The sequence below is a fragment of the Stenella coeruleoalba genome, assembly GCF_951394435.1.
Source record: "Stenella coeruleoalba genome assembly, chromosome: 8".
Taxonomy (NCBI): domain Eukaryota; kingdom Metazoa; phylum Chordata; class Mammalia; order Artiodactyla; family Delphinidae; genus Stenella; species Stenella coeruleoalba.
This window is the reverse complement of record NC_137154.1, coordinates 32,339,357-32,353,746: the sequence shown is the minus strand read 5'-3', so window position 1 is coordinate 32,353,746 and position 14,390 is coordinate 32,339,357. Positions and strand designations below refer to the sequence as shown.

The 14,390-nt window shown below is 35.6% G+C and overlaps 1 protein-coding gene across 5 annotated transcripts in view; it reads left to right on the top strand.

Moving 5' to 3' along the window:
• LUZP2 (leucine zipper protein 2) overlaps nucleotides 1-14,390 on the top strand; it is a 512,515-nt gene that overhangs the window by 382,561 nt on the left and 115,564 nt on the right. For all 5 annotated transcript variants that reach the window (XM_079930100.1, XM_079930101.1, XM_079930103.1 and 2 more), the window contains one exon: nucleotides 9,604-9,666. In XM_079930100.1, coding sequence (XP_079786226.1) covers nucleotides 9,604-9,666 — 63 coding nt within the window. The remainder of the gene's footprint in view (nucleotides 1-9,603; nucleotides 9,667-14,390) is intronic.

Genomic DNA, 14,390 nt, shown 5'->3' with positions numbered 1-14,390 from the left:
TGTAAGTTTTGGAGATTAATCCTTTGTCAGTTGCTTCATTTGCAAATATTTTTTGCCATTCTGAGGGTTGTCTTTTTGTCTTGTTTATGGTTTATGCTTTCCTTTGCTGTGCAAAAGCTTTTAAGTCCCATTTATTTATTTTTGTTTTTATTCTCATTACTGTAGGAGGTGGGTTAAAAAAGATCTTGCTGTGATTTATGTCAAAGAGTGTTCTGGCTATGTTTTCCTCTAAGAGTTTTATAGTGTCCAGCCTTACATTTAGGTCTTTAATCCATTTTGAGTTTATTTTTGTGTATGGTGTTAGGGAGTGTTCTAATTTCATTCTTTTACTTGTAGCTGTCCAGTTTTCCCAGCACCACTTATTGAAGAGACTGTCTTTTCTCCATTGTATGTTCTTGCTTCCTTTGTCATAGATTAGTTAACCATATCAGAACTCACTCATTTTTAATCAGATTTTTTCTTTTGTTACTGAGTTGTATGAGTTTTTAATTCTCTGTACAAAATATTGCCTAAAACTTAACTGCTAAGTAAACCTATATGGTGACAATCTTTAGATGTTACTGAATTTGAAATCCCAAATTCTTCCTACTTTATTTTTCTAAAGAGTAAATCTGATCATGTGACTTTCATGCTAAACATTCAGTGCCATGGCTTCAATGGCATACAGGGCCCTGTTTGACTAACCCCAAATCTCCTCTCCCATCTTATCTCTCAATTCTTTTGAGCATCCTGTGGTCTAGCACGCATACTATTCTCTCTCTTTTGCCATTTCTTATTATTTGGCTGCTCCTTTACACTTCTAAAGATAGTTCAATATCATTCCCTGAGTAGGTGCCTCTCTAGAGACTTTGAGTGCCACTGCCAGACTCCTTCATGGATTGTGAACTCCTTGAAGAGAGGGATTGTTTTAGCTCCATTACTAGTACATAAAAAGTTTGTATAACTTGACACGAATATTAATGCTGGGCTTCCCTGGTGGTGCAGTGATTAAGAATCCGCCTGCCAATGCAGGGGACATGGGCTCAAGCCCTGGTCGGGGAAGATCCCATGTGCCACAGAGCCAGTGCGCCACAACTACTGAGCCTGCACTCTAGAGCCCGTGAGCCACAAGTACTTAGCCCGCATGCCACAGCTACTGAAGCCCATGCCTAGAGCCTGTGCTCCGCAGCAGGAGAAGCCACCACAATGAGAAGCCTGTGCACCACAGCAAAGAGTAGCCCCCGCTCGCCACAACTAGAGAAAGCCCGCGTGCAGCAACGAAGACCCAATGCAGCCAAAAATAAATACATTTATTAAAAACAAAAAAAGAATATTAATGCTTTCTTTCATGAAGTTATTTCTGGAATGAATGGCATTTCATATATTTAGCAAAAATTTTTAACCCGTTAGAATGAGAGCTCTCTGATAAGAGAAGGGGGTTTTAATGACAGCAGAAGCAGGTTCTATTTCCAAGAGAATTGTCTATTTTAAAGGAAGACCAAATCAGACATAAAGAGAAATACTACTGAGAGCAGTGACTCCCACAATAAACTTTTATCTGTATGAGAAATTAGAGGGCTCAAGAGCTAGAATCTTATCTGTCATCTTCTAAAATAATAGTATCTATAAAAATTGAGATGCCAAAACTCTGAATCTTCTTGGAATGCTGTCATAATCATCAAAAAGAGTATTCTCTATTTTTGCAAGACAAACTGAATTTTATTGAAATAATAAGAGCTAATATTTATTGAGCACTTACCATGTGACAGTCATGTTATAAATGTTTTGTTTATATCGTCTCACTTAATACAACCACCCCATTTGTCATGATAGTTACCTCATTTTATGAGTGGAAAAACAGAGGCACCAGAGGTTACGAGATGCATCAAAAATCACAGAGCTTATGAAAAAGTGGGATTTCAATACAGTTGTTCTGTCCTAAGAGCCCAGCCACTGTGCCATATTATATCCATAGTATTTGAAAAGGGCTCTTGTAGGTATGGGATATTCTCTGTGCTGACTGGCACAGAGAATAATTACTATACTTGGTAAATTAGACTGTATTATAACTATATTTTAACTGACATCAGAAAAAATCATCATCTCACGTCCCTCATGTCCCCTCTCAATAGTCCTGAAGCTGCAAGAAATCTGAGATATTCTTCATTATTTCACACATGTTGACACTGAGTGTCTAGGGGTTAAAGGACTTACACTAGATATTAGAGCTAGTTTTGTGCTAAGAATAAAACTCTCATGAATCACTCTTAAATTTTCTAATGAATTAGAGCCGAGTTCAGTGTCTCAACCTGTTCCTGAGATAACCTCAATGAGGAAATCTTTGAGCACTTGTAAAACTTTTGTTACACCTGCAACAAATTTAGAATTCACGTTGGCAAGGCCAACACTCGTCTGGGGTATCTGCCATCACTTGGATAATTTCATGGCTGTAGGGTGGTTTTAAGTGTTTATAGGATGATCCTATCACTCATGTCTACTCAATTCTAAATCTTTCTGTAAAAATGTAAATCTTAATTAAAGTAGAAACGAGTCCACATATAGATTTTAAATCATAACATTATATTTAAACAAAGGAATGATTTTTAAAAAGTAGTGTAAATATTTGGTTTTCAACGAAGTATCTTTCTTGCTGCCTATATTATATTTTACTATAATTTAAAAGAGAATATCTAAGGGTTTTTTTTTGACCAAAGGCCTAAAGCTCTGTATTTTTATTTTAATATATATAGGTGGCTGATTCCCTTTGGCCTTTTTCTCCATTATCGACTTGAAACTATTTTATAGACAATTTTATCTTTATCCATTTTGAAATTCTACTTTTTCCTTCTGTGTGGCTTAGAATAAATAAAAAGACCTTATACAAATTTCTTATTTTCCCTAGTTCCTATGCAGCTGAGTGTTTCTCCCCTTTATTGATCTCTTCACCCCTTATTTTAAAACAGAAATAATCTTTAAATTTTAAGGAGTCATCAATCGTTAAAGTGGATTGTGACTTAACAACTTCTTGGGGTAGAGGGAACCATAAATACTAAATGAAAAGTGCATAATGTTGTAGATCACGTCCTGATTTTAGAAACATTAAAAAGAGAAAAAATTGTGCATCCCAAGAATTGATGAAATACGCATTCATTGTTTAGATTTCAGTCCAGTAACCCATCCATTTCCTGAGCTGTTCTCAGAAGGAGACTGTTAGGGAATTTATAAAATATTATAACATCTGCCAATATTTTAGAAGCAAAGTATTTAAGTCACATCTTACCCCTAAACTCTATTGCTTTTCTTTATATGGGTTGTAAGTTTTCCAGTTGCAACCGTATTTGAAAGGACATGTCCATTTTTCAGGCATTTTAAAAACACATTTAAATTGAAACAAATGTGGCTCTGAAGCATTCATATATAGTGGTTTATGCACAGTTTTAGGAAGTTTTAAAATAGGAGATGCTTCCTGCAGTGAGACGCAGAAATCTCTGGTTTTATTTTGAATACCACTTGCGGGTGTTTTTACTTTTGGTTTATACCTAATTGCACTTTGGAGACATTAACACATGTTTTCAGCTGCCTGGCAGCAGTCGTATATTTTATTTAAGTCCAGAAAATAATGTGACAAACACATTTACATTATTTATTATATTTGACAATCCTAAGTGTCCCCAGATTTTGACTTTTACCATGAAAATTCATTGAGACCTCATCAACCCACCTTGTAATTAAGTACACTGATTTACAACCTCTCATTCAACTGTCACAGTAACTATTCCTGTCTTATAATTATGGATACCTCCTCCTACTTGGTTCTTGCCTATTTTCTGAACCTTATTCCCCAAGTTTTCTACATGAAATCTTCACAATAAATTCATGCTTTGCTTGATTTAGCCATTATTGGTTTCTATTATTTGCAAGCAAAAATCCTGATTAATACCTAATTTCATTTGAAAGAACAATGTAAAATGGAAACTCCTAGTAATTTTGGAATTTTTACATTTACGTATTGCAAGATTATAGAGATTTATATCTCTTTCTGTTTTGGAACCCAGAATGTCTGTTGGGTTTGAGCTACCAAGTAAGCTGTACTGAAAATGTGATGTTTTAAGTTCCCAGGCAAAAATCAAAGCTAGATTAGCAGATCTAACTATTAAAAATATTTTGTTACTATCAGATTTGAGTTTGAGTTTTATCATAGAGATAAGGGGAGATATTAAATGGCATTTTAGGTATATTCCCAAGAAGCTGGGTTCCTAAGAAGGCTGTAGGGACATTTGTTTTAAGCCACCCCAAATTTGTACAGAATCCAACTGAGAGACATTTCTTTAGTGGGTAGTAAGCAGAGCCTGCCTTTTATTTAGAGAAGCCAAAATAGGTGGATATATTCTCTGCCCACATCCTGATAAGCATGAGCATTAGATATAAGCTTGGATGTTTGTTTTTTTTGTTGGAGGGAGGCTACTCTGAATTTTAGGGCAGTGAGAGAATTAACGATTATGTAGGGATAGGTGGAAAAAAAGATTTAAGTATGGTGTCAAGAGAACAGAGCAGCTGGTGCTAGAAGCATGTAGCTGGAAAATCCAGGTGTATACACACTAGCTTCAGGCAAGTGTAGAACAGGGGAGAAGGACCAAGAACATCAGTAGAATTCAGTATTTCTCTATACTCGTGTGTTCTTTTTCTATGTTATATTCAGTCTCAGGTGAGTTCTGACATAGTGATGACCCTTGGCACATTTTCCTCAATAATTCTTGAAAATGAGAGTTTTATATTTGAGTCTCACCAGCAACTTTTATGTTAACTTTACCAACTCTGGATCAAGCCTCTGATTGGCTGAGCTTGAGTTTCATCCTTTGCCTTGATAGAGTGGGTAAAGTTAGTGTCACACAAGCCACGTGGAATTAGCATGGAAAAATATTTTTCACAAGAAAAAGCAAGGTACAGTTATTAGAAGAAGGGATAGTAGAAGTATGACAGGCAAGAAAAACAGACATCTAAACGTTTTATAATTCTTTTAATCTACTTTTTCTTATGTCCCCTCAAGCGAGGCATAATCATTATTGGATCCTAGCATTTGGGGCATAATTACATGTGTACATTGTTATTTTAGACCTTGTAAAAGTACCATTAAGTTTGATAGGGATGAGATCCATTGTTTAGAAGGTAGATAAAATGATACAAGTCTGATTAAACTGTAAAGGCTATGTTCTTTTTTTTTTTCTTTTTTTTTTTTTTTTTTTTGTGGTACGTGGGCCTTTCACTGCCGTGGCCTCTCCTGTTGCGGAGCACAGGCTCCGGATGCGCAGGCTCAGCAGCCATGGCTCACCGGCCCAGCTGCTCCGCGGCACGTGGGATCTTCCCGGACCGGGGCACGAACTCGCGTCCCCTGCATCGGCAGGCGGACTCCCAACAACTGCACCACCAGGGAAGCCCAAGACTATGATCTTAATGCCTAAATGATAACAAGTCAATTCTTTCTGGGATTAAAGAAGAATATGATCACTAACGTTGAGTAGAAAGGTTAAATCAGTGAATTGTCTGAGAATCAGCATTCCCTCTCCAATGTTCTGTGCCATCCATGTTTCTGAAAAACATGCCAGCTAAGAACTATCTCAATAAGGGCCTTGATAAGTCTTCCTTGTATCTGACAATTGGCCCCATTATGGGTGATTATAGTTAATTATCCTCATTTCTGGATTTATTTCAAAATAGTGAAATAGTCTAATTCTTAAGCTCTGGAAATGACATTTATCTTAATGGAAACATATTGTTTACACAGTTGCCCAGAATTATCAACTGCCACAGCAGACTGTGGACACACAACATAATCACTGCTCATTTTTGTTGTGGCCACAGGATATCCATGCAGGACAATCTTCCTTGTGCTAATCCAGTTCCATGGTCCAAGTCTATCACACATATTTGAAGAGAAATATTCACTGCTTTATCTATCACTTCAGCATTGAACAGAATGAACAAAAGGAAAAGAAAGAAAGAAAAATAAATTAAAGAAAGGAAGGAAGAAAGGAAAAAGAAAAAAGGGAATAAAAACTTTTAACTGAAGATGCAAATTTTAAGTAGTATAGATTACATACACCAATTCTGAGGTATGTTATTAACTTTATTATCATTTCTAATAAATTTACTCATGTATGGATGGTTTGTGTTAACACATAAGGCCTCATATTAGATGTACTTCACTAATCTTGTCTCAATTTTATTTATTTATCTTAATTTTATTTTTTAGCTATTTTAACTTTCTATTTTGAGATAACTGCTCCCAGTTTTATTGAGAAATAATTGACATACATCACTGTATAATTTAAGGCGTATATCATGATGGTTTGATTTACATATATTATGAAATGATGACCATGGTAGGTTTAGCCCATCCATCTTCTCATATAGATACAGTAAAAAGCAAAGAAAGAAAGAAGGAAAAATATTTTCCTTGTGATCAGAGCTCTTAGGATTTTCTCTCTTAACAGTTTTTCTATATATCATACATCAGTGTTAGCTATAGTTATCATGCTGGACATTACGTCCCTAGAACATATTTATCTTATAACTGGAAATTTGTACCTCTTGACCACCTTCCTCCACTTACCCCTCCTTGTACCCTTCACCTTGGTAATCATAAGTCTGTGAGTTTGTTTTTTTTTATTTAGTTTCTCTATCTGACTTATCTTCCTTCAGATTTCATCCATGTTGTTACTAATGGTAGTATTTCCTCATTTTAATGGCTGTTTTACATACATATATATCACAGCGTCTCTGTTCATTCATCCATCAGTGGACACTTAGGTTGTTTCCATGTCTTGGCTACTGTAAATATTGCTGCTATGAACACGGGGTGGGGCGGGGGGGCTGTACAGATATCTTTTCAAGTTAATGTTTTCTTTTTCTTTGGTTATATTCCAAGAAGTGGAATTGCTGGATCTTATGGTAGTTCTATTTTTAATTTTTTGAGTATCCTCCATACTGTTTTCATAGTGGCTGTAGCAATTTACAATTCCACCAGAAGTGCACAAAGATTCCCTTTTCTCTGCATTCATGCCAGCATTTATCTCTTGTCTTTTTGATGATGGCCATTCTAACAGGCATGAAGTGATATTTTATCATTTCAATCTGCTTTTCCCTAATGACTAGTGATGTTGAGGATTTTTTCATGTACCTGTTGACCTTTTCTATATCTTCTTTGGAGAAATGTCTATTCAGGTCCTTTGTCCATTTTTTAATTAGGTTATTACTATTTTTTTTGCTATTGAGTTATATGAGTTCTTTACATGTTTTAGATATTAACCCCTTATCATCAAATATATGGTTTGCAACTTTTTTTTTTCACCATTTCGTAGGTTTTCTTTTTACTTGTTGATGGTTTCTTTTGCTATGCAGAAGTTATTTAGTTTGATGCAGTCCCACTTGCTATTTTTTTGCTTGTGCTTTAACTGTCAGATCCAAAAAGACATTACAAACATTGGAGTAGCAAATTAATACAGAATGTTCTCATGTACCTTTACCCCAAACCTCTAATGTAACATCATACAATGATACTACAATTATTAAGCCAGAAAATTAACATTAATACAATATTAGTAAACAAACTATAGACCTTATTTGAATTTCACCCATCTTTCCACTAAAAAACTATAACCATAAAAATGATGAAAATCAAAGTGAATAACAGATCTCTAGAGATAGTAAAGATATATCCCTTATGTACAAAAACAATAAGAGAAATCAAAAAAGAAAAATAGACAATTTCAATAGAAAAAATATTAAGATTACACATGTCGAAAATATCATAAATAGACATGTACAGAAGGAAACTTAGGGTATTTTTTTTAACCTACAGACTGAGCAACACTGCAGAGTTAGAACATCAATATGTATCTCGTTATTATAGTTTATGAGCTTTTAAATACAGGAATACTGTACATTAAATACTCTTTAAAAACCTTAATCTTGTGTTTTGTTGTATAATGAGTACAAATATTTGCAAAAATAACATTACTAAGTGAATCAAGATAACTCCTCATTTGTGTAAAACATTTCAAGGTATTAAAATTCTAAGTAAGTTTTTTACAATTTCAACTCTTAGCTAAGGAGGAAAAGTTAGACAAAGGATTCTTTCAAACTGAGGCAGCTGTACCCACTGTCTGCATGACAGGAGAATAAAATAGGAAATGGTGTGCATAATCAGGTGAGAATTGTGTGTGAAGAAGTCTTTTTTTTTTTGTACATTTTATTTATTTATTTTTAATGTATCTTTATTGAAGTATAACTGCTTCACAATACTACACTAGCCTCTGCCACACAACAAAGTGAATCAGCCATATGCATACATACATCCCATAACCCCTCCCTCTTGAGCCTCCCTCCCACCCTCCCTATCCCACCCCTCTAAGTCGTTGCAAAGCACTGAGCTGATCTCCCTGTGCTATGCTGCTGCTTCCCATTAGCTATTTTACATTTGGTAGTGTATATATGTCGATGCTACTCTCACTTCGCCCCAGCTTCTCCCTCCCCTCTGTGTCCTCAAGTCCATTATCTATGTCTATGTCTTTACTCCTGTCCTGCCACTAGGTTCATCAGTAACAGTGCAGTAAGTCAGAAAGAGATCAACAAATACCGTATGCTAACGCATGTATACGGAACCTAAAAAAAAAAAAAAAAAAAAGGTACTGATGAAGAAGAAGTCTTAAATTTGATGTATTCATTCATTCAGTTATTCATTCACGCTGCATAAATTTAATTCAATTTGCTTATGATGCTCATCAAATTGACTCTCTTTAGAGCCATTATATATGAGATGTACTTTCCATTACATTGTTTGCTCCTGTAGAGACAGTACAAAGTCTAAATCCTGTGGGTTTTACAAAGTTTTCTGCTCTCCTTTAGCCTGCCTGTCTAAAAGAAGAGTAGGTACTCAGTTATGGGACAAAGAAAAGCCTGAATGTAATGAGGGATATATAATTGACTCACTGTAAGGGTTTAGATTCAGATGGCTAACACTTTGCTTCCATTTCTAAAGTAACAAGTAACATTCTTTCTATGAAAGTCCAGCAAATAGAGTACACTTTTGAGGCCTGGAAGAAGAAATAGTTTCTGAGCATCAAGAAGCACTTTGAGTGCAATGCACAGGTGTCAGGAATATAAGTGGACTCTAAACCCATAACATTTAAAGGAAATTCAGACCCTAGAGTGTCTGTGACTATATTAGACTAGATTCCAAGGTGACCAGCATCCAGATGATGGTAGAAATAAATGTTTGCTCTTTAGAGGGTGCTTTAAGAAACTAGTACCAACTACACATTTGAAACTAAAATTATTTTATAAGACAACATACATGAATATAATAAAACAGAGTTAAATGTAAGACCAAAGAAAGTTCCATATTTTCTAATAAATGTGTTAATGCTAATATGTCAGATTTTTTATTAAATAAAGGAAACATTCTTTTACATTACAGATTCAACTCAATTTATTGCAAATCCACTACATCTCATATCATGAAGGACTTATCTGTGAACAAGACATAGAGAAATACTGCTGACATATTTAAGGAAATTTTTAATATTTTATAACTTCTTAGCAATAAAACTATGTTTCTTTCTTCAGAATAAAAGCTTGAAACACAAACTCTTGTCAGGAAACAAGCTATGTGGAATACATGCAGAAGAGGTAAGTTTTCACTTCTTATAGTTTCAACTGAATAGAAACAATATTAGTGCCAATTTTTTTTGTTAAACCCAGATATCTGGTGACGGTTTTCCCCTAAAACATAAATGCAAACATTGGAATAAGAAAATAAAAACACATTTTAAACTTCTAGGTATTTTTGGATGTTTTGACAGTTCATCTCCAAAACGAAAAAGAAAAATTTTAAGCCAGTTAAGTGTCACTTTCCTAAATGATATTCTGGATTCCTTCCTTAACTGGATTATCAGGATTTCCTCACTAGCAAACACCTGGAAGGCCATGAAATTTTCACTTTTGGTACCTTCTATGTGATGTCTACACAGTTTTGCAGTGACAATCAAGTGTCAAAATGAGGATCTAGGACTGACCATAAAACTTAAGAAACAAATAGAGTCATTGGTTCTATTTGCTGGACAAGAATATCATCTCATACATTTCTCAGGGGGAAAAAAGTCATTCTGTTTAGTCCAGGTTTAATTAAAATCAATTTTTTGTCCTCTTGATCTTCCAAATCAATCTGTACTTTATTTAATGTTGTAGAAATATAGCTCATAGTCAACAATTCTTAGTAATAGTAAAGACATAGTAGAAATAGTGCCATAGTAAGTGATTCTTTATACCTCAAGGCGAGCAGACAGCATTCAGTGTATCAGCTGGAGCCTCAAAGAAGCATACACGAAGAAAAGATTAGTCGTGCAAATTTTTTTTAGTGGAAAAGCCTGTGAATGATAAGGAACAGGCATGTTAGCCTTCAAACCTCAATGAAGACCTGATGCCTGTGAAGGAAGGGGAAAGGAAAGAGGTTTAGTTAGAACAAGAACAGTGTCTTACACAAGTTTACCCCTTTTCCCATAGCAGACTAGAAGCAAGGTACAGTGCTGGTGAACTACTTCTACCATCTCCTAAATATGGAGCCGCCTCTCATTCAAAAAGCCTTTTCCTGGGCTTCCCTGGTGGCGCAGTGGTTGAGAGTCTGCCTGCCGACGCAGGGGACACGTGTTCGTGCCCCGGTCCGGGAAGATCCCTCATGCCGCGGAGTGGCTAGGCCCGTGAGCCATGGCCGCTGAGCCTGTGCGTCCGGAGCCTGTGCTCCGCAACGGGAGAGGCCACAACAGTGAGAGGCCCGCGTACCGCAAAAAAAAAAAAAAAAAAATCATTATTATGAGTGCTGGAGTTAGAGTCAACATGCAATATAATAATCCATTTATAATATCTTTACAATAATATTATACATGAAATGAATAGAACTTTTTAATACATGGAAACTAAATGTTGATGCCCCATAAATGAATAATCAAACTGAATGGCATATAGATATGAGCTTGTGCAGTGTTGTTTTTTCATTGTATTTTTGTATTTGGATATAAATAAACTCTTTATATTGTTGATATTTGCTAGGTTTCTAGAAATATTGCGTATGTAGCATGCAGTTTCTGAATGTTACTTGTAAGAGCGTAAGCAAGTGGATATGAGTTTTGAAACCACCTGGACTGAAGCTGTATTCTGAGATGGTTGACATGTTCCCAGATCCCCACAGCACCCAGGAAAAAGGAAAAAGAGGTGTCTCCTAGGAGAAGGTGTCTGTGGTGTTTATAAACAAACAGAAGAATGAAAAAACAAACAGCAACAACAACCTGGAGCTACCTATATTTTTTAGCCCCTTAATTCAAAAAGATTCATATTTCTCATCTCAATTTCTCAGAGGACATATTATTTCTGCATTCTTATTTATGAATTCCTAGACTTTTCATAGATCAGTAATGTATAACGTTAAAATAAATTAAAGTATGTTCATTATAATTTATTCATTTGCTCTATTTCCTTATTTATTTCAACTTCTTGATTTAATAGGCCAATGTAGTTGGCTCCTGACAGGAATATCTGTGAAAAACTGTGTTTCTAATGTTTGAACCTCTCAGGGGTGTATCATTTACAACACTTACAAGAGTATACTCTAATTGATGATGGTTCCAGCATTAGATGATGATTTAGTAATTATAACACTATCATAACACAGTCCCCCACTTTGCAAAATCCACTACCTTGCATAGTTGAAAACATTTTGAATGTAATAAGAAACTGAATCACAGTTGCAGTTTATTCACTGGAAGACTCATAAACATTCCATGTAGTCTTGGAAAAGTACAATATTTTAAACATATGAGAGGGCTTTACATATCAAAGAGGAGTTTTGTACCAGTACTGTCTACTAGGATATAATAATCCCATGAGGATCCTGTAGTTATTAGGTACTATGGCCAGCTACTTTATTTATTTATTTATTTAACATCTTTATTGGAGTATAACTGCTTTACAATGGTGTGTTAGTTTTTGCTTTATAACAAAGTGAATCAGTTATACACATACATATGTCCCCATACTTCTTCCCTCTTGCATCTCCCTCCCTCCTACCCTCCCTATCCCACCCCTGTAGGTGTTCACAAAGCACCGAGCTGGTCTCCCTGTGCTATGCGGCTGCTTCCCACTAGCTATCTATTTTACATTTGGTAGTGTATATATGTCCATGCCACTCTCTCACTCAGTCCCAGCTTACCCTTCCCCCTCCCCATGTCCTCAAGTCCATTCTTTATGTCTGTGTCTTTATTGCTGTCCTGCCCCTAGGTTCTTCATGACCTTTTTTTTTTTTTTAGATTCTATATATATGTGTTAGCACACGGTATTTGTTTTTCTCTTTCTGACTTACTTCACTCTGTATGACACACTCTAGGTCCATCCATCTCACTACAAATAACTCAATTTTGTTTCTTTTTATGGCTGAGTAATATTCCATCATATATATGTGCCACCTCTTCTTTATCTATTCATCTGCCAATGGACACATAGATTGCTTGCATGTCCTGGCTATTGTAAACAGAGCTACAATGAACATTTTGGTACATGACTCTTTTTGAATTTTGGTTTTCTCAGGGTATATGCCCAGTAGTGGAATTGCTGGGTCATATGGTAGTTCTATTTGTAGTTTTTTAAGGAACCTCCATACTGTTCTCCATAGTGGCTTTATCAATCTACATTCTCACCAACAGTGCAAGAGGGTTCCCTTTTCTCCACACGCTCTCCAGCATTTATAGTTTCTAGATTTTTTTGATCATGGCCATTCTGACTGGTGTGAGGTGATATTGCATTGTAGCTTTGATTTGCATTTCTCTAATGATTAATGATCTTGAGCATTCTTTCATGTGTTTGTTGGCAGTCTGTATATCTTCTTTGGAGAAATGTGTTTAGGTCTTCTGCCCATTTTTGGCTTGGGTTGTTTCCTATTTTGATATTGAGCTGCCTGTGCCACTTGTAAATTTTGGAGATTAAACCTTTGTCAGTTGCTTCATTTGCAAATATTTTCTCCCATTCTGAGGGTTGTCTTTTCGTCTTGTTTATGGTTTCCTTTGCTGTGCAAAAGCTTTGAAGTTTCATTAGGTCCCATTTGTTTATTTTTGTTTTTATTTCCATTTCTATAGGAGGTGGGTCAAATAGGATCTTGCTGTGATTTATGTCATAGAGTGTTCTGCCTATGTTTTCCTCTAAGAGTTTGATAGTGTCTGGCCTTACATTTAGCTCTCTAATCCATTTTCAGTTTATTTTTGTGTATGGTGTTAGGGAGTGTTCTAATTTCATTCTTTCACATTTAGCTGTCCAGTTTTCCCAGCACCATTTATTGAAGAGGCAGTCTTTTCTCCACTGCATATTCTTGCCTCCTTTTTCCGAGATAAGATGACCATATGGGCCTGCATTTATCTGTGGGCTTTCTCTCCTGTTCCATTGATCTATCTTTCTGTTTTATGCCAGTACCATACTGTCTTGATTACTGAAGCTTTGTAGTAAACTCTGAAGTCAGGGAGCCTGATTCCTCCAGCTCCGTTTTTTGTTCTCAAGATTGCTTTGGCTATTATGGGTCTTTTGTGTTTCCATACAAATTTAAAATTTTTTTGTTCTAGTTCTATGAAAAATGCCAGTGGTAGTTTGATAGGGATTGCATTGAATCAGTAGATTGCCTTGGGTAGTATAGTCATTTTCACAATGTTGATTCTTCCAATCCAAGACATTGGTACATCTCTCCATCTATTTGTATCATCTTTAATTTCTTTCATCAGTGTCTTATAATTTTCTGCATACAGGTCTTTTGTCTCCTTAGTAGGTTTATTCCTAGATATTTTATTCTTTTTGTTGCAATGGTAAATGTGAGTGTTTTCTTAATTTCACTTTCAGATTTTTCATCATTAGTGTATAGGAATGCCAGAGATTTCTGTGCATTAATTTTGTATCCTGCTACTTTACCAATTTCTTTGATTAGCTCTAGTAGTTTTCCAGTAGCATCTTTAGGATTCTCTATGTATAGTATCATGTCATCTGCAAACAGTGACAGCATTACTTCTTCTTTTCTGCTTTGGATTCCTTTTATTTCTTTTTCTTCTCTGACTGCTGTGGTATAAAATTCCAAAAGTATGTTGAATAATAGTGGTGAGAGTGGGCAACCTTGTCTTGTTCCTGATCTTACTGGAAATGGTTTCAGTTTTTCACCATTGAGTATGATGTTGGCTGTGGGTTTGTCATTTATTGCCTTTATTATGTTGAGGAAATTTCCCTCTATGCCTACTTTCTGGAGGGTTTTTATCATAAATGGGTGTTGAATTCTGTTAAAGCTTTCTCTGCATCTATTGAGATGATCATATGGTTTTTCTACTTCAGTTTTT